We start from the raw sequence: 27,124 nt of genomic DNA on the forward strand, positions 1-27,124 counted from the left end.
CCCAAACAAAAGCAAAAAAAAACCCTCAATTAAAAATGGACAAAGGATCTCAATAGACATTTCCAAAATACGACATGCAAATGGACAATAGGGTATGAAAGAATGTTTAATGTATTTATTACTCCGGCGGAAAATGCAGATTTTCCTCGAAATATCACTTCATGTTGGTTAGAATGGCTAACATAAAGAAGAATAAGTGTGAAGATATGGAGAAAAGGGAACCCTTGAACACTGTGGGTTGGAATGTGGGGTAATAAAGTCATTATGGAAACAACATGGAAGCTCCTCAAAAGACTAGAAATGGAGGCACCATATGATCCAGCAGTCAGCTGAAGGAATAAAATCAGTATAATCAATAAACATCTGCACACAGATTTGTGGCTGCACTATTTATAATAGCCAAGATAAGGAATCAACCTAAGTGTTCATTAATGGATGGATGGATAGGGGGGAAATCCCGCAGTATGTGACTACATGCAGGAACATGATGGATACTTTACTCGGTGACATAAAGCAGCACAGAAAGACAAAAGCCATACAAGTAGAGAGTAGAACGTTGGTTGCCAAACACAAAGGCTGGGCACTGGGTCTGGTAGGTATGGGAAACGCTGTTGAAAAGTACAAAGTTTCAGGAATAAATTTCAAAATTTCTTGTACAGCACATAGTTAATGATAACATACTGTATATTTTGAAATTGCTGAGAGTAAATTTCTGGTGTTTCAACCCTCCAAAAGGTAAGTGAGGCCATGGATATGTTAATAAGCTTCATTTAATCATTCCATAGTGTGTAAACATATTAAAGCATCACATTTTACCTCATAAATATATACAGTTGTGAGTTCATTTATAAATACTAAAATAAAAGAACTGAAAGTTTACAAGGCAGGGGTTTAAGATATAAATGAGCTGATAATATCGTTAAAGGAAAATAAATATTGCAATATTTATTAAACACTACATATACATTAAATTCTTACAACCCTGGAAAAATGAGAAAACTGACTCAGAAAACATTAAGTCACTTGCTCAATGTTAATAAAGATAGAATATGAATTGCATCAATCCATCTCTAAAGCCTGTGCTATTCCTCTCAATATAAATTATGGAGAATTCAGGTTTTATTAATCCACATGAAAAATTTACTGATGTGCTTATTTTAAAAGATGGCCTTAAAAGATTTTAAGTTCTCTGCTTTTTTTGGGGGGGTAATATTTTCAAAATGTTTTTCACTTGACAGAACATTTAAAAGTTTAGCGCAGTGTGGCCTAAAAGTGATCAATTTCACTGTATTGGACTTATACAACTTTTAGGGACATAATAGTTGAGAAAAGCTAGGAAATATCACTTCGTGTCTTCTTTTGCCAACAGTATTTCACCTGCAGGACAGATTTAGTTAATGAAACAATCCACAAAGTGTATCTCATTCAAAAGAGCGTTAGTACTCTGACGGGCAGCCTGGGTTTATTTTCAGGAAAAAATTGTGACGAAAGGTCGCAGAGTTCTTCTCCTTTATTGAGGGGGCAGAAAACAAGAAGCTTGAAATGCCTTAGAAGAACAGGCGGGCGCAGATCCTCACAGGATGGATAGAAAACGCTGAAGTGGGGTCTGGCTACGGCGGGGCATAGTTTCAGAGAACAAAAGAGAGCTACAGGAAGGAGCTGGTAGGGCAGAGGGGGAAATCCAGACTGCGGCTGTGGGGAGGACAGAGCGCAAAGGCACCCACGTCTAGGGCCCGCTCCGTCAGGGCCCGGGGAGGTCACAGGTACTTTTGAGGTGGGCAGCACCGCTTTCCAGTCGGCGCCTAGTTGGCGGGGAACCGAGCCGCCGTCCAGTATCCAGGGCTGAGGCAGCGCTCAGCACACCCACCCAATGGGCTCCTTGGTGGGCGGAGCGTTGGGTTTAGTCAGGTGACCTCGGCCTAGGGGCCGCGCCTCGGAGGAGCTTGGGAAGGCGGCAGGGAAGTCTTTATCTTGGTGGAGGCCTGAATTGTCAGGGCAGGGACCAGCGGCTTAGGCAATCACGGGGCAGCCCGAGGGGCCCAGGCGGTTGGTTGGTGGGACTCTGAGAGGCCGCAGAGGGAAAGACGAGACTTGCTGAGGGGATGACAGAACCTGGAAAGCTGAGGGAGGAGAATGCGAAGTGGTTCTAGAGTGAAGCGCAGAATTAATGGAACTTGCTGAAGGAAGGTTCAGGAGGGTAACAGTGAGGGGCCGGAATGATGGGATCACTGATGGTGTGCCCCTCAGAAATGGTGGTGGTTCTATAAGGGCGGCTGACATAGTGGTTGGAGACTTCTCCGTTCCTTCAGCATAGGTCTCTAGCGGCTTATTTTCATTTTAAGGACGATTTACTTGTTTACATGTCTACTTCCTTCCCAGAGTTCTTCGCCTCGTGAATGCATGGCTGGGAATCTTCATAGCCTAAGTTCTTTCGTGAGGTGGAGTTTCACTCAGTATTTGTTAGATGTAGTATATGGGAGAGATTAATGTTTGAACGTTCATTAATGGCAGTAGATGCAGTGGAGTTGTGTTCTGCAGTTATTAATGGATATTTGCAAGGGAAAAGGGGATAGCTTGAGGAGAAAGTAGGGTATGAACTGAAATAGGGGAAACTACTGTAGGAAGAGAAATCCTACATAGACGCTCTTCAGTGAAGGTGCCACTATTTTTGTCATAAACCCCTATGACTTAATTTTTCCTTTAGCTGCTACCTCATTTCTCTTTCCTTTTACCTAAGACTCCTTCAAAGAGTGTTCCTTTAGCTTTCTCCAGTTTCTTTTCCTGTTCTCATTCTGAGGACATCTTGCTATACCTACCACCCAAGTGGCTCCTCCTAGCGTTGTGGGTTTCCTCTACCTTGAAAAACCTAATGAGTCACTTAGCACTTGTCTTTACGTAAGGCTCCTTTTTACCACTATTGGTTACTCACTTTGAAGTACTTTCTTCCAAGACATCCAAGAACCTGGACCCACCTGATTTTCCACCTCACAGTAACTAGCGTGTTTCAGATAGGACTTCTGATCTTGTCACCCTCTGCTTAGAACTCTTCAATGCTTTCCCTTTGAGCATTCAAGCTAACATTAATATCTAGGGGCTTTCTGTTATCTTCCTCCTTTGTTTAACCTCTCAGATCTCCTTTCCTCCTCTTTTCTTTGTTCTCTGTCCTTAAGCTTTCTGTGCCTTTCACTGCTTCTTGAACATTCAGACTCCGCCTTGCCACAGGGCTTTTTGCACTTGCACTTTTGGTTAAAATTTCTTCTTTAAAATATTCATGGGCTCCCTACTTGAATTCCTTTAGGTCTGTATTCAAAAGTCTCTCAGTTAAGTGTTCCTTTGCCACCGTTTCCTGCATTTCCTGCATTTGTTTCTCTATACCACATTTCAGATTTCCCTCTCCCTCTTTTCCTTAGTATTTATGACAGATAGTATGCAGTATATTTTACTCTTTTCTCCTTTTGCTCTTGGACTAAAATATAAACTCCATGGCACCCCCCTCATTTTGTATGCTGCTCTATTCCCAGACTGTGGGAAAGAACCTAGCATATAAGAATGCAGTAAATCTATGTTGATAGAGGGATAGAGGGATGAACAGACAGATGACTGGAGAATTCCCAGCCATTAGTTCCTTTCATTTCTCTCCTTTTATTTTTTTCCTTTATTACATGTATATAATACCATTATGCTTGGTACTATGAGAAATCAAAAAATAAGTTACCAGTTACAGGTCCTTAGAAATTTAGGTTGCAGTTGATTAAAGAGATATACTTGTGAAAATTAAATACAAATCAAGTGATTAATATGTTTGAATAGTGAAGACAACATTAGTGACAGTATGTGCTAAGGTAAGTGGTTTAGAGGTAAAAAATGAACTGGTTAGAGAATATCTAGAAGTTATATACAGTGAGTTCTGGAGGAATCTGTATTGATTTCTAATATCTGTTTGTGATGGGAATTGTTGTGTAGTTTTTATTATCTTTTAAAACATATTTTGGGTTCCAGAGATGGTAGACATATCACGTTCAAAAGTAACTACTATAACATATTTCAGAAATATGAATGATTTTAAAGTACCATCTCTATTGGATGCAGTATTAATACTTCATAATATGAAAAACTGATAGTTGCAACTAGAATTGCCATATAATGTAACAATTAACGGTAATAAATCAACTAATGTGTCTTAGATATGAGTAATGACATGAAAAAAATTTGGGAATTTCTAAAGCATTGGTGGTTATATATGTGTAATTGTGAAAGGTAAAGCCAGGCTAAAACATCATTTGCAATAGTATTGTTTTGAGAGGCAGTGTTGTGTAGTGCCAAAGACTGTGGACTTTGAAGTTAAATTGCCTGAATTCTAATTTTGATTCTGCTATTTTCCGTGGAACTTTATATCTCCAAATCTTTATTTTTATCATCTGTAAACTAAGGATGGCAACTTTTAAGGATACCTGTGAGGAATAAATGAAATAATTCATGTTGAATGATATGTTTAGCACATCATAGTAAGCATTCAGTAATATGGTGACTGTTGTTTCAGCAGTTCTGATTATTAGGGCTCACTTGATTAAATAAATATTATTGGATTTTTCTGTTTTTTTAATGCCATTTGAGATGCATTTCTATTTCTTAATCACAAAACACAAAGTTTAAAGCTTTGAATGATCACTTATGATTTATGATCTACTAACTGCTCTTTGTAGCTTTTGTCCGCATATTTGTGTGGGTGAAATTTATTAGATACTATACCCTAAGTGAGTATTACATTGAAGTGATAAATTCAGGTAGGTAAATAGAATTACTTAAGTCTCCTAAATAGGAATACGATTATTTTCTTTCTGTTTTCTGCTTTCTCACAGGAAATCCTTTTGTATTATTGCTCATTTGCATTTGTTCATCAAGGTCTTTTGAGTCCTGAAGGGCAGAAATTCTCTCTAAACAGAAAGATGGAAACTAAAGCCCATTTATTCTTCCAGGTATTTATTCAAGACAATTTTTAAGGATTCCCCCTCTCCTTTTCAAAATTTGTTTACGTTATCAGACATCCATGGTCATTAAGTAAATGGAGAGCATGAGAAAGTCCTGAGGAACCTGCCTAACAACTCAGAGACTTTCGAGCTCTTTTAGTGGACATGTGTTGGACTGTCAGTTAGCAACCCGCATAGTACTGTACTCAGAAAGCTTCTGTTGTGTATGATGAGAATATGTTTCTGGGATGGGGACTTGGATAATTTTTCAGGAGATCAAGGGATTTAAACTGTCTTCCAAAGTGGCTGTACCATTTGTACATTTCCCACCAACAATGAATGAGTTCCTTTTGTTCATGTCTTTGTTTGCCTTTGCTGATGTTAGTGTTTTAGATTTTATCCATTCTTTTTTGTTATTGTGGAATTTAAAAACTGATCAATAATAATTGTGTATATTTATGGGCTACAGTGTAATTTTTCATCCATGTATATGTTATTGAATAACTCAAACTAACATTTCCATCACCTCATTAACTTTTTTTGGTATAATGGTGTTAAAATATATTCTTTTAGCATTTTGAAATATGAAATAGGTTCTTCTTCTTATTATTTTGTAGTACTGGGGATTGAACCCAGGAAGTTCTGAGTTATACCCCTACCTTTTTTTAAAAAAGTTTTTGAGACAGTGTCTCACAGAGTTACCAATGCTGGCCTTGAACTTGTGATTCTCCTGCTTCCGTCTACAAGTACTTGGAATTACAGGCATGTACCACCATGCCTGGCTACAATACATTATTAACAACTCTTGTCACCACGCAGTACAGTAAATCTTCCTCCACTCTACCTGAAACTTTGTACCCTTTGATCAACATCTTCCCTTCCCCTGTCCCTCCTGCTCCCTGCCAGCCTCTGGTAAATATATTTCTACTGTGTTTCTAAGAGATCAACATTTTTAGAGTCCATATATAAAGGAGATTATATAGTATTTATCTTCCTGTGTCTGGCTTATTTCATGTAGCATAGTGTCCTTCAGTTCTACCCATGTAGTATATGACACAGTTTCTTCCTTTTAAAGTTTGTATAGTATTCCATTATGTCTATATTCTTCATCCATTTATCCATTGACAAACATTTAGGATGATTCTACTGTATATCTTGACTGTTGTGAATAATGCTAAAAGGAACACAGGAGTACAGATATCTCTTTGACATACTGATTTTAATTCCTCTGGATTTATACCCAGAAGTGGGATTACTCAATTATGTGGTAATTCTATTTTTAGCTTTTTGAGGAATCTCCTTCCTGTTTTCCAAACTGGCTATGCTAATTTATTTTTCCTGCAACAGTGTACAAGGGTTTCCTTTTCTCTATATCCTTGCCAATACTTATTATCTTTCATCTTTTTGACAGTAGCTATTCCGCCAGCTATGAGGTGATGCCTCACTGTTTGAGTTTGCACTTCCCTAATGATTAGAGATATTGATCATTCTTTAAAAAAACTATTAACTATTTTTGTGTATCCTTTTGAGAATTATCTATCCAGATTCATTGCCCCTTTTAAAATTCAGTTATTTTCTTGCTATTGAGTTAAGTACATATTATTTTAGATATATGTTTTGGATGTCAGTCCTTGTCAGATCTATGGTTTGCAAATATTTTTTCCTACTCTGTGGATTGTCTTTTCTGTCTGTTAATTTTTTCCTTTGCTGTACAGAGTTTTAGTTGATGCAGTCCTAATAGTCATTTTTCTCTTATATGTTTGTTGAAAACCAGTTTACCCTAAATACTTGGGTTATTTTGGGTTTTCTGTGTCAGTTGGTTGATGTATCTGTTTTAATGCCAATACTATGCTGTTTTGATTATAATACTTTTATGATATATTTTGAAATCAGCAAATGTCTCTAGCTTTGTTATTTTTATTCTAGATTGCTTTAGCTGTTTGGGGTCTTTTCTGATGCCATACAAATATTAGGATTGCTTTTTCTATTTTTGTGAAAAATGATATTGGAATTCTGATAGGAGTTGGAGCAAATGTATACATTACTTTGAATAGTATGAACATTTTAACAATATAAATTATTCTAATTCATGAACATAGTATAGGTTTCCATTTCTTTGTGTCTTTTTCAATTGCTTTTATCAATGTTTCATAGCTTTCTTTGTTCTCATATTTTTTTCTTATTGAGTTTATCGGTACTTTTCAAGTATACAGTACAGTTACATTTATCATTGGGACCTTGTACCTTTACGGGATAGATCTTGGTTCTCATTTTTTTCCCTTACCCCTGCCCTCCCTTCACCTCCCCCCTCCCCTATTTACAAAGACTTTGTTTCCATTTTTTCCTTTACTCATATTTTTCTTTTCCCTTATTTCCTTTCCCCTACCCTTTCTCATAGTTGTCTTTGTTGTATTTTCACCATTCTGACAGTTGTGTATCTTGTTTTAATTTGCAATTTTAATTTGCAATAATGATGCTTGATGTTAAATATCCTTTTATATGCTTTTTTGCCATCTATGTACAATATTTGGTAAAGAGTTCAGATCTTTGACCTATTTTTTAAAAATTAGGTTGCTCTTTTTCTTTTTATATATATATGTGTGTGTGTGTGTGTGTGTGTGTGTGTATATATATATATATATTGTTGTTGTTGTTGTTTGTTTTTTTTGTTTTGTTTTGTTTTTTTGAGACAGGGATTCACTATGTGGTTGAGACTGACCTGGAACTCACTATGTAGCTCAGGCTGGTCTCGAACTCACAGCAATCCTCCTGCCTCAGCCTCCCGAGTGCTGGGATTACAGACGTGTGCCACCATGTCCGGCTTTTACTTTTATATTTTAAGAGTTCTTTGCATGTTTTTTATTGCAGTGATTTATCAGTTCTGTCCTGTGCAAATATTTTCTCCCTGTGGCTTGAACACTCATTCTTTTGATAGGGCTTTTCACAGACCAGAAGTTGTAAATTTTGAGTTGGGCCAGGGATTAGCTCAGTGGTTCTGCTGCCTGCCTCACAAGTGCAAGGACCCAAGTTCAATCCAAAACAAAAAAAATTTTTTAAAAATTGAGTTTAGCTTGTCAGTTATTTCTTTCATATATCATGACTTTAGTTTTAATCTAAGATATATTTAATTTTGATAAAAATTATTGTTTTGTAAAGCATGTGGTGAACTTTTGCAGCTAATGCTTTAAAAACTCGATTCAGATATTGTTAGCCACATTCATGAATGCCATGCATTTTATAAATGCATAATGCATTAAGAAAAACTGATATTTATATTATGTACTTAATCTGGGGCAATAACCACTAGTGAATAAAATCCCTTTCAACAAAATTCCCTTTGTGGCACTATTTTAAAAGGAAATTGATCTAAAATGAATTACCTGGCACAGAATGTTGTATTTAATGTACATGTCTAAGGAGAATAAGAATGATTGTATTTCTATTGTTGCCAAGAAGAAGAAAACACTGACTTTTCAGATAAGGGATCTAATTCTTTCAGAACCGTCTTGCCATCAAGAAATGCTGCATACAAGAACTACATCAAATTTTCTAAAACAACAGAGAAGAAAAATTTACCTGAAATTAAGGATTTGAGCCCAGAACATATGACAAAGTAAGTTAAAAGCTCTGAACTTATTGAGTTATGCTTTTGCAAATTTAAGAGTGCCTAAAATATAGATGATGTGATCTCATAATGTACAGCATGTACAGGACCATACATCGATGTGGCCATTCTATTAGGAACATAGTTTAACTCTTCAGTAGCCATTCTTACACTTTATCTCATTGCTACATAGAATCCTATAAGCTATCATGGGATTCCAAGGAAAGGAAAGCAATTAACCATGTATATGTAAGTTTGTCTTAAAAAGAATTTAGGAAAATTCTCCAACTTGGCCTGGGTTTGTGGTTTCCATGAAATTAAACTACTTAAACATTTTGATAGTTCTTTCTTGTATATCACCTGGTTGCTTTTGTTAGTTATAAAAGAAGCTCTAGCATTTCATATATGCCTAGGATAAATTCTCAATTTTTATTTTTGATATTTATAAGAGTCTGAAAAAAGCTTACTGGAAAAAGAAAGCCTTTGAGAAAACATTCAGGGCTTATCTCACTTTATCTTTTTCCAGCTATATGCTAGCCTTACTAGTTGGTAAAGTTGGAAATCACCTGTGTGTTATAGTTGAAGTGGCACTTAGATTGAAATCTTTTCTATTTATCATGAGTTTGTGTTTTTATTTTATTTAACTTAACATTTCCAGTACTGCTTCTGTTTGTTAAATGACAAAAAGCAAGGCAATTATTTCTAAAAGACAGCAATAAAATTTGTAATCTAGGAACCAGTGGAAGGTGTCAGGAGTGTCCTTTACCTTTCATTTGAATCGATAAAAATCGGTCAGTACCTTGGGAGACACATGGCCCAAAGGAATGGGATACAGGACTAGTTTTTTTTTTTTTTTTTTTTTTTGGTACCAGGGATGAAACTCAGGACTTTGCACTTGTAAGGTGGGTGGTAGAACCAGTGAGCTACATCCCTAGCCCCCAGGACTAGTATTTTTAACTTACTCATTACTGATACCAAATAATCCTTATTACATCAAGTGTTTGAAGCAGCTCAAAATTTTAAGGCACACTTACACTTTTTTTAAAAGAAATAAAATTTCCAAAACCATGCAGTGGAGTGGAACCCATTATTTAACCAGAAATAGGAAGCCTCAATTTCAGTAGGGATAGACAGGGAGAGGGTAGAGTAGGTAAAGTAGCAGCCAACTTTAGGTTGTGTCCCATTAAGGGGTCATAAAATCAGTTTACAAGGTAATTCCTAGTTTTTTTTGAAGGAAATAGATTAAGATAGAATTAAAGACATTAGAAGAGTGTTTTTCAAATAAGTATTGTTTTTGAAGTAGTTTCTGTTATTATATTTTCTCTTTCTTTCTGTCTGTCACATCTGCCCGTAACCTCCTTTCCTTTGTCCTCTCTCTGTCTGCTTCCCCACTCTGTACAATAGAAAATATATTTTAGTCTGTGGGTCATAGTCAAAATTATTGAAAGTGATTGCCTTTGTGCCTGAAGGACTATAAAGGGAACTAATCATAGAGCAGCTTTAGGGGGGCCTAGAGTAAGATAAGGGCAGGAATTTGGGGGCTTCTATTTGAAAGGGATACAGTATCAAAACAACAGGGTGTCTGCCAAGAAAGGGGTCTGGGGTATATGATAAAAATTTCCCTTATTTCACAATTTGGGTTGGGGCTTAAAGCTGTTTTATATATATATATATATATATATATGATCTAGTCATTATCTCTGATATATTACCTAAGCAGTTTTTACATAGAAGATTGCTCTAAAAGGAGGCATTTTTGCTAAAGAACTTTTATAAATGATAATAAGGTATTACTCTAAAATATTAATTACCATCCCATTGATGTACATGCATTCTGGATTGCAATAAACCATAGTGATTCCTAACTCATCTGCATGTTAGAATTACCTGGGTATTTTTAAAAAACCTCTAAATATTTGGCCATACCCCCAAACAATTAAAATACAATGTTTAGGAATAAAACCTAGGTATTAATATGTTTTTGAAGCTCCCCAGTGATTCCAATTCTCAAAGACAAGTTTGGGATCTAATTCATCCCATAATCATTCCTAGTTTACAGGGTCCCAGAAGTGCAGAAATAATTTTAAGTTTGACCTTGAAATTTAGTGTTCTCTGGATTATCTGAAGTAAAGTATGCAATTTCCAAGAGTATAAGCTGCTCTTTTCTAGTTTGATTCAGGTTAATCATATTCATCTAATTGTTATATAGTTTACAGCAAATATGTTTAAATCCATGCTTTCAAAATGATGTGGAAAACCAACTAGACATCATATGGTTCTTGCTGGTGAAACACTACCACAAAAACAAAGTGGTTGTTTTGCACTCCCCTTAGAAAAACTGAATGTTAATATGATCAAACCTTTAGAAACTTACAATCACAATGTAACTGCTCACAAAACTCAGACTGGAAAATCTATTGGACAAATAACCTGGTGCTACTGCTACTACTACTACAATAGCAGTAGTGTTTAATAGTAATAATAAATGGAATGAGGGCTGTGGATTTAGCTCAGTAGCAGTGCTCTTGCCTTGTAAGTGCAAGGCCCTGAGTTCCATCCCTGGTACCAAAAAAAAAAAAAGGAAGGAAGGAAGGAAGGAGAAACTAAGGATGAAAAGAGATTTAAAAGATATATTAACCAACTGTGAATTGGGAATTTTATTGAATCCTGATCTGTTACGATATGTATATGTTACACATGTTACAATAATGTATAATTTTAGGTATACTGTATTATATACTAAATAATTTGTCATATTCCTTCATGGTCATCTATGAGTGCCTCTTTGAGTCTGTCTTACCATCTAAAAAGTAAAATGAAACACTCATTGATAGACTTCTTGGAAAATTATTTGTTTTCTATTTCTTTTTTCCTTTTGTTTGTTTTTTTTGAGACAGAGTCTCACTATGTGGTTGAGTCTGACCTGGAACTCACTATGTAGCCCAGGCTGGTCTTGAACTCACAGTGATCCTTCTGCCCCAGCCTCCTGAGTGCTGGGATTACAGGCCTGCGCCACCATGCCCGACTTTTAAAACTTTTTTTTTTTTTTGGTTTGTTTTCTATTTCTGACATTTCACAATTGAGAAATAGTTCTGATTGTTATAATCTCCTTATTTAATTTGTTCTTGCTTTATTTTACTGTTTGTTGCAATGAATTGGGAAATGAAGAAAAGACATCAATAAAACCACTTATTATTTCTAAAAAAAGTGTTGAGACATTTTATGACAGAAGAAAACTGGAAATGTGAACACTGATTATATATGTGGTGATATTAAGGAATGTCTCTTTTTGGTATTATAATGATGTTTTAAATATTTTTTGAAGAAAAAAGCCTTAAAAAGATTTAAAATCTTCACAGATGAAATTACATGACCCTGGAACTCATTCCAGAATAGTAAAGGCAGTGATCAGGGATAAGGGTGTAGATGGAATAGGATTGCCATCGTTGAAACCGAGTGATGGATACATGAAAAGATCACATTATTCTGTCTACTTTTGTGTATGTTTGAAAGATTCCATAATTAAAAACTGAAAAGAAGAAAAAGATTCAGGATTTTTTCTAATTTCTGTGTGATTTAGGTATGAAGCATCAGTATTCATATGTAGAGAAGAAAAATCCGATTTTTCAGGAGAAAAAAAAGTTAGAAAGAAAAGTTTGCAAGTTAATCTGCATAGTAAAAGAACAGAGGTAAATAAAGATTTGGAAATTTTCCCTTTACCTTAGCTGTTGTCCTTAGTCCTCAAACATACTTGTACATTTTGGTTCAAGTATTGAAATGTCACTATTTAAATTTTTTTTACATTTTCACTTAAAAATTTTTTATGATGCTGGAAATTAGAGACCTGTATATGTTAGGCAAGCACTGTACCACTGACCTACATCTCCAAAAATGTGACTATTTTAACTTTAAATATTACTTCTTCCTCTTCTCTTCTTGAGCCTTCTTTTTCCTTTTTTTGTGTATGTATGTATATACATAAGTTGTCTTGCTATGTTTTTTAGTCTAGCTCTGAGTTCCTGGGCTGAACTGATACTCTTGCCTCCGTCTCCTGAGGAGTAGCTGGGAACTACAAACAATCGCCACAGCACCAACTTTCCTTTTTATTTTTTTCTTTTCAGAAAATAGAACAAGGAAACTTTTCAGAAGATCATGCATGTTCTACTTTTCTTTCTCCATTAAGCAAGTTATTTGTTTATTTATTTTTTACAGTGTGCTTTCTCAACATTCTGCTCTTTTAACAATAACATCTCTTTAAGTTTGTGGCAGCATAATGCCAATCTCTGCCTCCATCTCCATATGCGTTTTCTTGTGGCTTCCTTATGTGCCTGTATCTCAGATGTCCCTCTTCCTTACTTTTATAAACATGTCTGTTATGGATACCTTGTCTTGAGGTCCTTGACTTGACCATATCTGCAAAGAATTTTTCTCCAAATAAGGTCACATTCATAAATTCCAGAGATTAGGACATAAGCATATCTTTTTGTGGATCTGCCATTCAGCCTACTACCTTCACTATGCTATATGTAGGTGTATATTTGTATTTATTTCTCTGTCTTGATATTTGTTATGCTTCCTAAATCTGAGGAAAAAAAGTGTCCTTTCTTCATTTCTGGGGAATTTGAATTTATTATCTTTTGGAATATTTCCTCTCCCTCCATCTTTTTTACTGTCCTTTTGGTTCTTTTATCAGAATTATATTAGGCCTTATCATTCTTCTACTTTCTTTCACATTTGCATTAGCCTTCTATCACTATCATGAAATACCCGAGGCAATGAATTTATAGAGAAAAAATTTTTGCGGGCTTCCATTTCTGGAGGTTCCAGTCCAACATGAAGTGGCTCCATTCTCTGGGCTTCGGATGAGGCAGCACATTATGGCATAAGCATGTGGTAGAGCAAACCACTGCCCTCATGAATCAGGAAGCAAAGAGTGAGGCAAAAAGAGAATGAGGTCACATAGTTTCCTTCAGAGGAATGCCCCAAGTGACCTTGAGGATCTCCCACTAGGCCTTATCTCTCCATTGTTCTACTGCCTTCCAATAGGACCAGCCTAGGGACCAGTTCTTTAACATATGGACCTTTGGGGAAGACCACCCGATTCAAACCATAGCAACATTGCTTTACATTTTAAAGTTATTTCTCTTTTTGTATTCTTTTGTAATTTTCTCCTATTTTATAGTTTACTGATTTTCTGTCCAGCTGAATTTAATCTTCAATTTAACCTGTCCCAATTTCAATAATTACTTTTTAACTTCTAAAATTTTATTTGGTGATTCTTAAGTTCTGCCTTTTATGGTGTTCTTTGCTGGTGTTCCATAGTTCTTTCAAGATTAGTAGCAGAAAAATCCAATATTCTGAGTCCTTGGGGGATCTTTTGTTTGTTGTTTTGTGTGATTCTCAGTCACGTGAGCTTATGTCTGTGAGTGTGTAATATGTTTTGTCATTCTTTCATATATAGTTGATCTACATCTGTGGGAATCTCATGATCAGTCTGTTCTCCTTTAGAAGAATTTAACAAGAATTTGTATTTGATTCCCGGTACAAAACAAAACAAAAAAACAGCAAAAAATAGTTTGTATTTGCTTCTTTCTTAAAAAATTTTTTTTCTCTCATTGAGTTTATTGGTACATTTTAGGTATACAGTACAGTTACATTCATCGTTGGGATCATGTACCTCAGGTCTTGATTCTCATTTTTTCCCCTTGTCTCTTCCCTCCCTTAACCCCCTCCCTCCCCCCTTCCCTATTTGCAAATACTTTATTTCCATTTTTTCATTTTCTCATTTTTTTTCTTTTCCCTTATTACCTTTCCCCTACCCTTCCCACTTTCCCTACACCTTTAGCCCTTTTCTTCCTATTTCACATTGTCAGTTATATCATTAGGATCTTATGATCTTTCTTGTATTTCATATGTTACAAATCTGGAGACCACTTTTTATTGTGCTACCGAATTGAACCCAGAGCATTCACATTGTGCTACATCCCCAGCCCATTTTTACTTTTTATTTTCAGACCTGGTCTATGTCAGTAAGTTGTCCAGGCAGCGTTCAAACTTGTAACCTTCCTGCCTCATCCTCCTATAGTGCTGGGATTATAGGCATGGACCACCACAATGGGACCACTTTAACTGAATTTCTTTGGTTTCTGTTTTTTCTGGCCTATTTATTTAGTGTAGATTTGAATTTAGGACTCATGAGCTTAAGATATGGTTCCTTCTAAATAGAAATAATCTTTTTTTTTTTTTAATTTCTAGCTTGGAGTTGAGAAAGAGAGACACTTTACATGTTCTTTCAGTGGGGCTAAGTTTTTTCCCCTATTTACCCACTCTTGCTGAGAACATTAATTTTTGAAGATTCTGGCTTTACTTGAGTTCTCAGTACTAATTTCGGTTAATTTGTTATGGTTTGAGAATTTTCTCTGCACAAACTGCATAGTCTTTAAAACTAAAGGCTCTAGGTTCCATGTAAAATTGAAGACACCTGTAGTTAGAGTTCTCATCTTTTTGTTATTTTTATTATGTATTTTAGTTACTACATGTTTGCAGTACATAATCATTACATTAATCATGGGGAGTTTGTACATGTAATAACACATTTTAATTCTTTTTTGAGTTTTTCCCCTTTCTTCCCTCCCTGCTCCTTCCAACTCTTGATCACCTTCCCATTTGAAAAAGCTCTATTTCCATTTGTTTCTTTGATTCTCTCCTTTTAAAATCTTTTTCCCCTTACTTCTCTCCCTGCTGCTTCTCTTGTGTTCCCCTTCCCATTTGAAAAAGATCTCCTTAAAGTGGTATTCTTCTGTCCACCTAGCTATTTGTCTCTTTTGAATCATGTTTATATATGTAATGTTAAGTTTAATGTTACTTTACTCAATCATAAGGATAATTTAGAATAAAATTACTTGTATCATTTAAATAACTGTATATTTAGGCTCTCCACATAAATTTACACCTAATCTTAGCCAAAAGGACAAGAAGCATTAAGTTCTCCATATAATTTTGCATATATAGTTAAAGCTGATATACACAGCCAGGTCTGGTGGTTGTCATTTTCTCAAAGTGCTATAGGTTACAGTATTTTCCTATGAAATCTATTACTACAAATTTATAAGAACATTAATTGGGAGATGATTAGTTGCATATTTAAGAAGAACAAGTGTACATAAAATGCAGAGGTTTATGGTCCAAGAATGCTGTAGTAAAAAGGCTGATCTCAGGCACTAACATACTTACATTGGGCTCTAGGTTACCTTTCCCACTTTGAGGCTGCCAAAGGAGATGACTAGGAAAGAAAACATTTTAGGCAACTTGCCAAACCAGTACAACATTCGCAAGACTTCATTACCTCTTCGTACACCTTCTTCAGTTATTCGGTATTTAAATCATTGATTTTGTTCCTTGAATATTGAATGTTGGGTTCAAATTTAAGGTTTTTTTTTCTCTCAGATTATCTATTCCACATATCAAGTGTCTAATAGTTTGTGCAAATTAAGAGACTATAATCTTAGGGAGAATCATGTAAGAGAATTGTACTTGAGATTGGAAGACTAGATCAAGTCCTAATTGATCTCACATCCTATTGTAAGATTCACTTTGCATCTCTGGGCCTTATTTTCCACTTCCGTACAAGACTCTTGTACTATGTGGACTCTTAAAATTTATTCCCATGATAGCATCATATGATTTCAGTTATTTACATATTATAGGATTAAATGAATCTTTCCCAGATAATTTTACTGAAAGGCAATGAAATCTGGGATTATTTGGCTGCTTAAAGATGTTTATGTGTACCTTATTATAATAACTTTAAAAATATTTTGTCTTCTATTAAGAGTAGGAAAAATTGGACAACAGCCAAAGACTAGTGGGTCATGGGAACTATGTATTTTCTAGGGTAAATTCTATAGAGGTATATTGTTTAAAAGAAACAAAGTGAGAATTGTAGGGTGAAGAATATAGAGCTCTTTATCAATTGAAAGCTTTTAAAGATAGGTTCTTATGGGGGCTGGAGATTTTGCTCAGTGGTTCTGCCACCTGCCTCAAAAGCGCAAGGTCCTGAGTTCTCTCCCAGGTACAAAAAAAAAAGAGAAAGGTTCTTAATGAATTCCAGATTATTGGTAGGTTTGCTGGTATTTTTAAGTGGTATTTTATATATTTTCTTTATTGCTTTGTAATGTGGCTGTTTCTTTGACAGGAGAAAGGAAATGCTTTCTAACCTCTACCTCACATTATATGAAGAACTACCCCAAGGATGTTTATATTCACAAGAATTAAGTGGTAATAAGACAGTTTAGAATTTATTGAATATATTTCCTGATTATGTGCTTTTTCCATAGTTAGTGTCTCTTTCTCTGCTCCTTGTGGCTTATACTACTAGTTAATATTACATGATATAGGAAATGTTTCAGGCCATGAGACAGCAACAGCAAATAGTTTGGTCCATGAATATCTTTTGCTGTATTATATATAGGATGGGAAAATATTATATATGGGAAAATTACATATATATCTATTTAGTTAAGTTTAATTTTTTTTTAACAAATGGGATTACATAAGATGTGTAAATTAGTAAGCATTATAATAACTAGTTTCACTGGAATATAGTCCTTGGTACCTTAATTTTAAGGCTTAGTGATCCTTTACTTTTTGACACTGACCTTTACAACTAGGGCTTCTCCTATATATTTGTGAAGTAATTTGCCATTTTTTCTTTCTTAAATCTAATCATCACTATCTTTAGTGTTCAAATGGACTACTCTAGCTTCATACTTTTCAAAACTAATTATTTTACTTTTACTTTTATTTTTATAACCAGCACTGATGTCCACAGCTTTTTTTTTTTTTTTTTTTTTTTTTTTTTTTTTTTATGAGACTGACCTGGAACTCAGTATGTAGCCCAGGCTGGTCTCGAACTCACAGCGATCCTCCTGCCTCAGCCTCCCAAGTGCTGGGATTACAGGCGTGCACCACCACGCCTGGCCACATTTTGAATATTGTCATCATGTTGAAATATCAGACTTTCAAGTCATATTCTCTATTCATCTCTTACCCTTCTGGCTTTCTTCATTTACATTTTTATTTCCTTGACCTCCCCATTTGGTTGGTGATGCTATGATTTTTATCTTCAGCCACCTTTACCACAGCTGAGATTCTCTTTAAGATTTGGTCAGATGTCTCTCCTGTTTCTTTGATTCCTTTTCCAAACCTTCATTATTTTCTTCAAATCCTCAACCCTCTCTCCCTTCTTTAATGATATTAGTTTTTTTCACATTTGCCAGTAGAACTTATTAACAACAGATCTTTTAAAAAATTAACATTATTGGTATATTTTAGATATACGTAATAATAATGTTCATCATATGGAATTTGTACCTGATATTATCTTGGTTCTTTTTTCCCCCTTTTTGTTTCTTTCCCTTCCTTCAACACCTTTTCCCCTCTTTATTTACAAAAGCCTTATTTCCATTTTCCTTCTGTTCTCTTTTTTTTCTTTTCCCTTTCTTTCTTTCCCCCTCCTCCCTCCTTTATTTCCCTTCCCATTTGAACATTTTCTGTCTATTTCACAATATCTGTTACACATTTTGGTCCTTACTTAAACTTTTGGTTTCTCACACCAGAGAAACCATGCAATATTTCAACAGGCATATCTGATGTATTTCACTTAAGAGGATGGTGTCAAAGTACATCTATTTACCTAGACATGTCTGAAGTTTATTTTTCTTTATGGCTGAATAGTTCTTCATCATATAAAAAAAACCCTACATCTTTATCCATTCATTGGTTGATGGGCATTTGGGCTGTTTCCAAGATTTAGCTGTTCCAAACTGTGCTACTGTAAACATGGGTGTGCATATATTGCTGTGGCTTGATGCTTTTAATTCTTTTGGGAAAATGCCAAGAAGAACAACTGGGTCAAATGGAACCTCTTCTTTTAGTTTTTTGAGGAATCTCAACACTGATTTCCACAGTGGCTGCACCAGTCTATAGTCCCAACCACAGTCCTGCCAGGATTTGTTATTGGTTGATTACTTGATGATAGCCGTTCTTTCTGGAGTGAGATGGAATCTCAATGTTGTTTTACTGTGAATCTCTCAAATGACTAGTGATGCTGAATTTTTTTCATATTTCCATTTCTACTTTCTTGTCTGAGAAGTATCTGTTCATTTCAGAAGCCTATTTTTCGATTGGATCTTTAAATTTAGGGATCTGATTTTTTTGAGATCTTTATATGTTCTAGATATTAGTCCTTTAAGGAACAGCTGGCGAAATATTTTTCGCACTCTGTGAATTATCTCTTCATTTTGTTGGTGGTTCTTTTTGCTGTGCAGAGGCTTTTTAGTAAGATGAGATTCCAGTTGTTGATTCTTTTATTCCCTGTGTGATTGAGGTTTTGTTCATAAAGTGTTTGCCTACACCTGTGCCTTCAAGAGTTCTACCTATTCTATCTTCCAGCAGATTTAGTATTTCTTTTTTAATATTTGGATATTTGATCATTTTTTATTTTAGTTTATTGCATGGTGAGAGACATGGATCTACTTTTGGTCTTTAGCATGTGGAAAGCCAACTTTTCCAAAACCATTTATTAAAGAGGCTTTCTTCCCATGAATGTGTTGGTCCCTTTGCCCAAGGAGAAGTGGCTGAATGTGTTTGGAGTTGCTTCTGCATCTTCTAATCTGTTCCATTGATTCCTGAGTCTATTTATTTGCCTGTTCCATGATATTTTTTTTAAATCAGTGTAGCTTTGTAGTATAATTTCAAGTCATGGATTGTGAGGCCTCCTGCCTTGCTTTTGTTGCCCAGAGTTGCTTTTGCTATTCTAGGTCTCTTCTGGTTCCAAATGAATTATTGATTTTTTCTCTAATTTCTTTGTGGTATGCTATTGGTATTTTGATCTGGATTGCATTAAATCTGTATAACAATTTGAGAGTATGGCCATTTTCACTATATTGGTTCTTCCTACCCAAGAACAGTGAATATCTTTCCATTTTCTCATATCTTCTTTCATCTTCTTTTTGAGTATTCTAGTTTTTAATTTAGAGGTCTTCTTCCTTCATTAGATTGATTCTTAAGGATTTCATTTTTTGGATGCTACTATGGAAGGTGTGATTTCCTTAATTTCTCTCTCAGTGAGTTTTATTTGCGTACAGAAATGCTATTTATTTATTTATTTATTTATTTATTTATTTGGTTTTTTGAGACAGGGTCTCACTATGTAGTTGAGACTGATCTGGAACTCACTGTGTAGCCCAGACTGGTCTTGAACTCAAAGCAATCCTCCTGCCTCAGCCCCCTGAGTTCTGGAATTACAAGCATGCACCACCATGCCTGGTGCTATTTATTTTTGAGTGTTGACTTTATATACTATTCTACTAAATTTGGTTATTAAATCTAGAAGTCCTTTGGTGGAGGTTTTGGAGTCTTCTATGTAGAGTATCAAGTCATCACAAAGAATGATAGTTTAGTTTCTTCCCTTACTATTTTTCATTACTGTTTTTATTTTATTTTTTCTCTTGTCTAATTGCTCTGGCTAATGTTTCCAGAACTATATTGAAGAGGAGTAGTGATAGTGGATATCTTTATCTTTTTCCTGATTTTAGAGTGAAAGCTTCAGAGTGAAGGCTTTCAGTCTTCATTTTAAGGTAAAAGCTTTCAGTTTTTGCTGTTGGCTTTTGGTTTGTCATAGTTGGTTTTCATCAGATTGAGATAAAGACCATCTGTAGGGTTTTTAAAAATCACGAATGGGTGTTGGATTTTGTCAAATGCTTTTTCTGCATTTATTGCAATGATTATGTGGTTCTTGTCTTTGGCTCGTAATATATGTTACATTTATTGATTTGCTCATGTTGAAACATCTCTGCATTCCTGGGATGAATCCTACTTGATAGTGGTATATAATATTTTTGATGATTTGTTACATTCTGTTTGCCAGTATATTATTGAGGATTTTTGTGTCTGTGTTCATTTGGGAGGTTGGCCTGTAGTTCTCTTTTTTGGTTGGGTCTTTCTCTGGTTTTGATATCAGGGAAATACTTGCTTCCAGGAATGATTTTTGGGAATATTGTTTCCTTTTAACTTCATTAAAGAGTTTGAGGAGTAGTGGAATTAGTTCTTCTCTAAATTTCTTGTAGAATTCAGCTGTGAAACAATCAGGACCTGAGCTTTTCTTTGTTGCTAGGTTTTAATTACATCTTCAGTTTCATAATCTCATATTAGGTTATTTAGAATCTTTATATCTTCTTAATTCAGCTTTGATAATTGGTATGTATCTAGAAATCTGTCAATTTATTCTGTTTTCCATCTTTTTAGAATACAGGTTCTCGAAGTAGGTATTGATTATTTTCTGGATTTCTTCAGTATTCATTGTAATTTCACCCTTTTCTTTGCATGGGTTTGAGTCTATCCTTTCCTTTTTTTGACAAGGTTGGATAAGGGTTTGTCACTTTTATTTAATCTTTCACAGAATCAGCTCTTCATTTCATTGATTCTATATATTGTTTTCTTAGTGTCCATTGCATTAATTTTTCTGCTCTGATCCTTATAATTTCCTCCCTTGTACAAGCTTTGGGCTTGACTTGCTTTTCTTTTTCTAGAAATTTGAGGTTTGACATTAGGTTGTTTATTTGAGCTTGCTCTGTTTTCTGATATGGGAATTTACTACTATGAATTTCCCTCTTAGGACTGTTTTCATTGCATCCCATAAGTTCTGGTATATTGTGTTGGCTTTACCATTTAATTGTAGAAAGCTGATTTCTTCTTTAATTTCATCTGTGACCCATTGTTTGTTCAGGAAGGTGTTAGTTCATTTCCATGTTTTTATGAAGTTTTTTTGGTTTCTTTTGCCATTGAGCTCCAATGTCATTGCACTATAGCCTAATAATATGAAGGGGATAATTTCAATTCTTTTGCATTTACATAAGTATGTCTATGAGCTAGTATGTTGTTGGTCTCTCTTGAGGGAGACCAGAGCCCCCAGAGAGCACCAACTTTTAAAGAAAAGAGCCTGGAGATTGAACAGCACTTTATTCCTCCTCTTGGTGATTGACAGTTCTTTGTCTGTGAAAGTAGGTCTTTATACATTTCAAGACAGGCAGTCTGTCACTAAAGTTGTGATCCTTAGTTTACATTTTAACTCCTACAGAAACACCATTGGCATTTTTGCATGTCTCCGGTGCTGTCTACCAAGTCTCACATTAAAGAGTACACCTATCCTTATCAGATAGTACTGAGAAAGGAGGGCTCCATCATTTAACAACTGTGCCCACAGGGTTACTGCAAACAATCCAGCTGTGCTTTGTTAACCATTTCTTTCTCACTACCTGTGGAGTCATCAGGTCACAGGTCTCTGAGTTCGACAGTGGTTACTGAGAGAACTAGGGAAACATTTTTCTCTGCCAGTGATGTTTTACAGAAGAATTTCCTATCAGTTATTGCTAAGTTATAATTCCCTTCACAAATTCCCACACTAGTATGTGGCCTGATTTGGAGAACTTCCCCTATTTAGCTGAGAAGAATGTATATTCTGATGTTGTGGGGTAGAACATTCTGTAGATATCTACTAAGTCCATTTGTTCAGAAATTTGGTTCAGTTCTGATATTTCTGTGTTGATTTTTTGTCTAGTTGGTCTGTGTATTTGTTTCAGTGAGGTATTGAGGTCACCTCATTACAATTGTGTTAATATTTATTTTATATAGTTGGGTGCACTGGTATTTGGTGCATATATATTTATAATTGTTATATATTCCTCTTGGATAGCTCCCTTAACAAGAATGTAGTGACATTCTTTGTCTCTCTTAATCAGTCTTGGCTTGAAATCTACTATGTCTGCAAATAGAATAACTACCCCCTTTTTTTCTGGGTTCCTGCTATATGGAGTATTGCTTTCCATCTTTTGACTTTCAGTCTACTAATTTCTCTTTGAGTTAAATGTGTTTCTTTTATGGAGCATATCGTTGGATCATGTTTCTTGATCAATTCTGCCATTCTGTTTTTTTGATTGGTGAATTGGGACCATTTACATTGATGGTTATAACTGATATATATTGACTTATCCTTTCCATGTGATTTTCCTGTTGTTGATCCCCTTTCATCTATGTTTAATAACTTGGCTTTCCTGGTGGATTCCTTCTGTTGGGGTTTCTTGAAGTCTTTGTTATCTCTTTGTGGAATTTCCTTCAGAATATTTTGGAGTGCTGGTTGGTGGTTATGAATTTCTTCAGTTGTTTTTTGTCTTGAAACTATCTAATTCACCATTAGCTTTTTTTGAAGGGAACAATAGTTTATTTAAATTTTTTTTCATCTTATTGAGTTTATTGGTACTTTTTAAGTATACAGTACAGTTACATTCATCATTGGGATCTTGAACCTTTACATGACAGGACTTGGTTCTCATTTTTTCCCCAACTCCTGCCCTCCCTTCAGCCCCCATCCCCCTCCCCTATTTACAAACACTTTATTTCCATTTTTTCATTTTCTCATATTTTTCTTTTCTCTTATTACCTTTCCCCTACCCTTCCCACTTTCCCATTTTCCCCCTTTTCTTCCTATTTCACATTGTCAATTATCTTATTAGGATCTTATGTACTATTATAGTTTTCACACCAGAGAAACTATTCGGTATTTATATATGTGTGACTTATTATTTCACTTAGGAGTATATCCTCAATATGTATCCATTTTCCTATGAATGAATCTAATTTCTTGTTCTTTATGGCTGAGTAGTATTCCATTTTATAGAAAAACCACATCTTCTTTATCCAGTTTCCAACTGATGGGAAAATGGACTGTTTCCAAGTTTTAGCTATTACAAACTGTGCCGCTATAAACATGGGTATGCATATATCACTGTGATATGATTCTTTTAATTCTTTTGGAAAGTTCCCCAGCAGAGGGATGGCTGGGTCAAATGGAACCTCTAATCCTAGTTCTTTGAGGTATCTCCATATTGATTTCCATAGTGGTTGCACCAGTCTGCACTCCCACCAACAATGGAGAAGGGTTCCTTTCTCCCCACAACCCCGCCAACATTTGTTATTGTGTGATTTCTTGATAGCAGCCATTCTTTGTGGGGTGAGGTGGAATCTCAGTGTTTTCATCTATATCTCTCGAATGACCAGTGATATGGAACACTTTTTCATATATTTATTTGTTGCTTTTACTTCTTTATCTGGTAATGTCTCTTCATTTCAGATGCCCATTTTGAACCAGGTCTTTATATTTTGGAGGCCTGATTTTTTTGAGTTCTTTATATATTCTAGATAATAGTCCTTTGTCTGAGGAGCAGCTGGTAAAAATTTTTTCCCACATTGAAGGTTGTCTCTTAGCTCTGTTGGTACTTTCTTTTGTAGTGCAGAAACTTTTTACTATGATGAGATCCCAGTTTTTGATTCTTTGTGCTAGTTCCTGTTCTACTGAGAATTTGTTCATAAAGTCCTTTCCTTTGCCAATGTCTTTGAGAGTTTTGCCTATCTTCTAGCAAATTTAGAGTTTCTGTTTTAATGTTTAGATCTTTAATCCACTTGGATTTTCATTTAGGGCATGGTGAAAGATAAGGGTCTAGTTGTAATCTTTGGCAGGTTGAAATCCAATTTTTCCAACACCATTTATTAAAGAGGCTATCTTTCCTCCAGTGAGGATGGTTGGCTCCTTTGTCAAAGAAGTGGTAGCTGAGTACATCTGGAGTTTTTCTGCGTCTTCCAATCTGTTCCACTGATCCTCAGGTCTTTTTCTTTGCCAGTACCATGCTGTTTTTATCACAGTGACTTTGTCGTGCAATTTCAAGTTGGGAATTGTGATACCCCCTGTCATGTCTCTGTTGCCTAGAATTGCTTTTGCTATTCTAGGTGTCTTCTGGTTCCAAATGAATTTTTGTATTATTTTCTCTAGTTCTGTGAGATATACTGTTGGAATTTCAATTGGGATTGCATTGAATCTGTATAGCAGTTTTGGTAGTATGGCCATTTTTTTTTACATCCTGTTCGATCTTGTTTTTTAGAGTATGATAGTTTTCAATGTAGAGGTCTTATGTGTCCTTTGTTAGATTGATTCCTAGGTACTTCATTTTTTGGGATGATATTGTGAAAGGAATTGTTTCCCTAATTTCCCTCTCGGTGAGTCTCTTATTTGTGTACAAGAAGGCTATTGTTTTTTTAGTGTAGACCTTGTATCCACCTACTCTGCTGAAAGTGTCAATTAAGTCTAGTAGTCTTTTGGCAGAGTTTCTTGGGTCTTCTATGTAGAGTATCATATCATATGCAAATAATTACAGTTTAACTTCTTCCTTTGCTATCTTTATTGCTTTAATTTCTTTCTCTTGTTTAATTGTTGTGGCTAATGTTTCCAGAGCTATATTGAACAGGAGTGGTGATAATGGACATACTTAACTTGTTCCTGATTTTAGAGTGAAGGTTTTCAGTTTTTGGCCATTTCATATGGTGTTGGCTGTTGGTTTTTCATAGATAGCCTTTATTAAGTTGAGATATTGACCATCTATTGCAATTTTTTGCAGGGTTTTTATCATGAATGGGTGTTGGATTTTGTCGAATGCTTTTTCTGCCTCTATTGAGAGGATCATATGGTTTTTGTCCTTTACTGTTAATATAGTGTATTACACTTAATGGTTTATATATGTTGAACCATCCTTGCATCCCTGGGATAAATCCAACTTGGTCAGGGTGTGTGATCTTGATGACCCTCTGTGTTCTGTTTGCCAATATCTTATTGAGGATTTTTGCTTCTATATTCATTAAGGAGATTGGCCTGTAGTTCTCTTTTTTAGCTGGGTGTTTCCCTGGTTTTGGAATCAAAGTAACACTTGCTTCCACAAATGAATTTGTAAGTATTGCTTCCCTTTCAATTTCACGGAACAGTTTTAAGAGTAGTGGCAGTAGTTCTTCTCTAACTATTTTGTATAATTCAGCAGTGAAGCCTGGGCTTTTTCTTTGTTGTTAGACTTTTAATTATGTTTTCAATTTCACTGATTGTAATTGCGTTGTTTAGAATTTTTTTATCTTCTTTGTTCAACTTTGGTAATTCGTAAGTATCTATAAATCTGTTCATTTCTTCTGTGTTTTCCATTTTATTAGAATATAGGTTCTCGAAGTAGTTATTGATGATCCTCTGGATTTCTGTTAGATCTGTTGTGACTTCACTGTTTTCATTCCTAATTTCATGGACCTGAGACTTTTCTTTCCTTTTCTAGAATTTTTAATCTCCTGGATATCTGTTTGAATCTGTTTAATGGATTCCATTTCTTTCCTATGTTGGGTGTTCATTGTTTCCATTTTCTTATTCTGGGCCTTCATGGTTTCTGTTATGTCCCTAAGTTCATCTATTTTTTTTTGTCAGTTTCTGTTCTGGAGTCTCAAATCATATCTTTCATTTTACTCACCATCTTTATGGTTATCTGGGAAATAATTTCTGTTTTGAATTTTTCTAGAGCCTGATCGATCAGTTTTGTTACATCCTGTGCTATGAGTTCTGAGTGTCCTCGTGTTTCACTATCTGATTTTTCATCCTCCTTTCCCCTACTGTTTGCCATTAGTGGACTGGAAGTCTGTCTTTGTGTCTTGGTTAAGTGTTTTCTCATCTTTATTTGTGCTGTTGGGTTGCCTTTGATTCAATCTCTGGGTCATTAAATCTTCCTGATATCATTGCGTCCCAGCCTTTGATTCTCTAATGACTCATAGCCATTCTCATTTTCGTAGTTGAGAAAACAACTCATCAAATCAATCCCTATCCTTTATCCCAATTGATACAATCAGGAACACAATAGGATCAATCACCACCCTTTATAGCCCACCATGCCTCTGCAGAGTGCGTCCAAGGACTGGCTTAATCAGGGGATCTAAGAGCTGGGAGTGGGGGGTGCTCAGCAGTGCCTGCGTGGCTACCTTCGGGGGGAATCAGTAGCCCACTGGAAAAGGCGCAGCTCCAGGGGAGGCCCGTAGATTGGGCCAGGCTGCACAGCAGAGGAGCCTCTGAGTCCAAGCCAGGGCTGATGTTGCAAAACTCACCCTCCTGGTGCTGGTTCAGGGGAATCAGTCTTCTTTCCTTTTTTAAACAAGGCTGGCTAAGGGTTTATCAATTTTATTTATTCAACTCTTTGATTCATTTGACTTTTTTTTATCATTCTCTTAGTTTCCATTGCATTGATTTCTGCTTTGATCTTTATAATTTCCTCCCTTGTATGAGCTTTGGGTTTTTCTTGCTCTTCTTTTTCTAGGAGCCTCAGATTCATCATTAGATTCTTTATTTGAGTTTGCTCTGTTTTCCTAGTGTGGGCATTCACTGTTATAAGTTTTCCACACAGAACTGCTTTCATTTTGTCCCACAGATTCCTGTATGTTGTATTGGCATCATCATTTATTGGTAAAAACTGATTAATTTCTTCTTTAATTTCCTCTGTGACCCATTGATTGTTCAGAAGAGTGTTGTTCAATCTCCATGTGTTTGTGGAGTTCTTACAGTTTCTTATGCTATTGATCTCCAGCTTAATTGCACTATGGTCTGATAATATACATGGAATACCTTTGATGCCTTTGTATTTATTTAAAC

General features: G+C 35.4%; 1 protein-coding gene across 1 annotated transcript in view; it reads left to right on the forward strand.

Annotated features, from left to right (window-relative positions):
• Positions 1 to 1,526: 1,526 nt before the first annotated feature.
• Efcab3 (EF-hand calcium binding domain 3) overlaps positions 1,527 to 27,124 on the forward strand; it is a 215,970-nt gene continuing 190,372 nt past the window's right edge. The window contains 6 exon segments of the mRNA XM_019209488.2: positions 1,527 to 1,763; positions 4,860 to 4,976; positions 8,467 to 8,580; positions 12,152 to 12,260; positions 15,817 to 15,944; positions 16,766 to 16,848. Of these exon segments, the coding sequence (XP_019065033.1) occupies positions 8,573 to 8,580; positions 12,152 to 12,260; positions 15,817 to 15,944; positions 16,766 to 16,848 (328 nt within the window). The 5' untranslated portion in view covers positions 1,527 to 1,763; positions 4,860 to 4,976; positions 8,467 to 8,572.

This window comes from Fukomys damarensis, unplaced genomic scaffold, assembly GCF_012274545.1.
Source record: "Fukomys damarensis isolate Sample0158 unplaced genomic scaffold, DMR_v1.0_HiC HiC_scaffold_23, whole genome shotgun sequence".
Classification (NCBI taxonomy): Eukaryota; Metazoa; Chordata; class Mammalia; order Rodentia; family Bathyergidae; genus Fukomys; species Fukomys damarensis.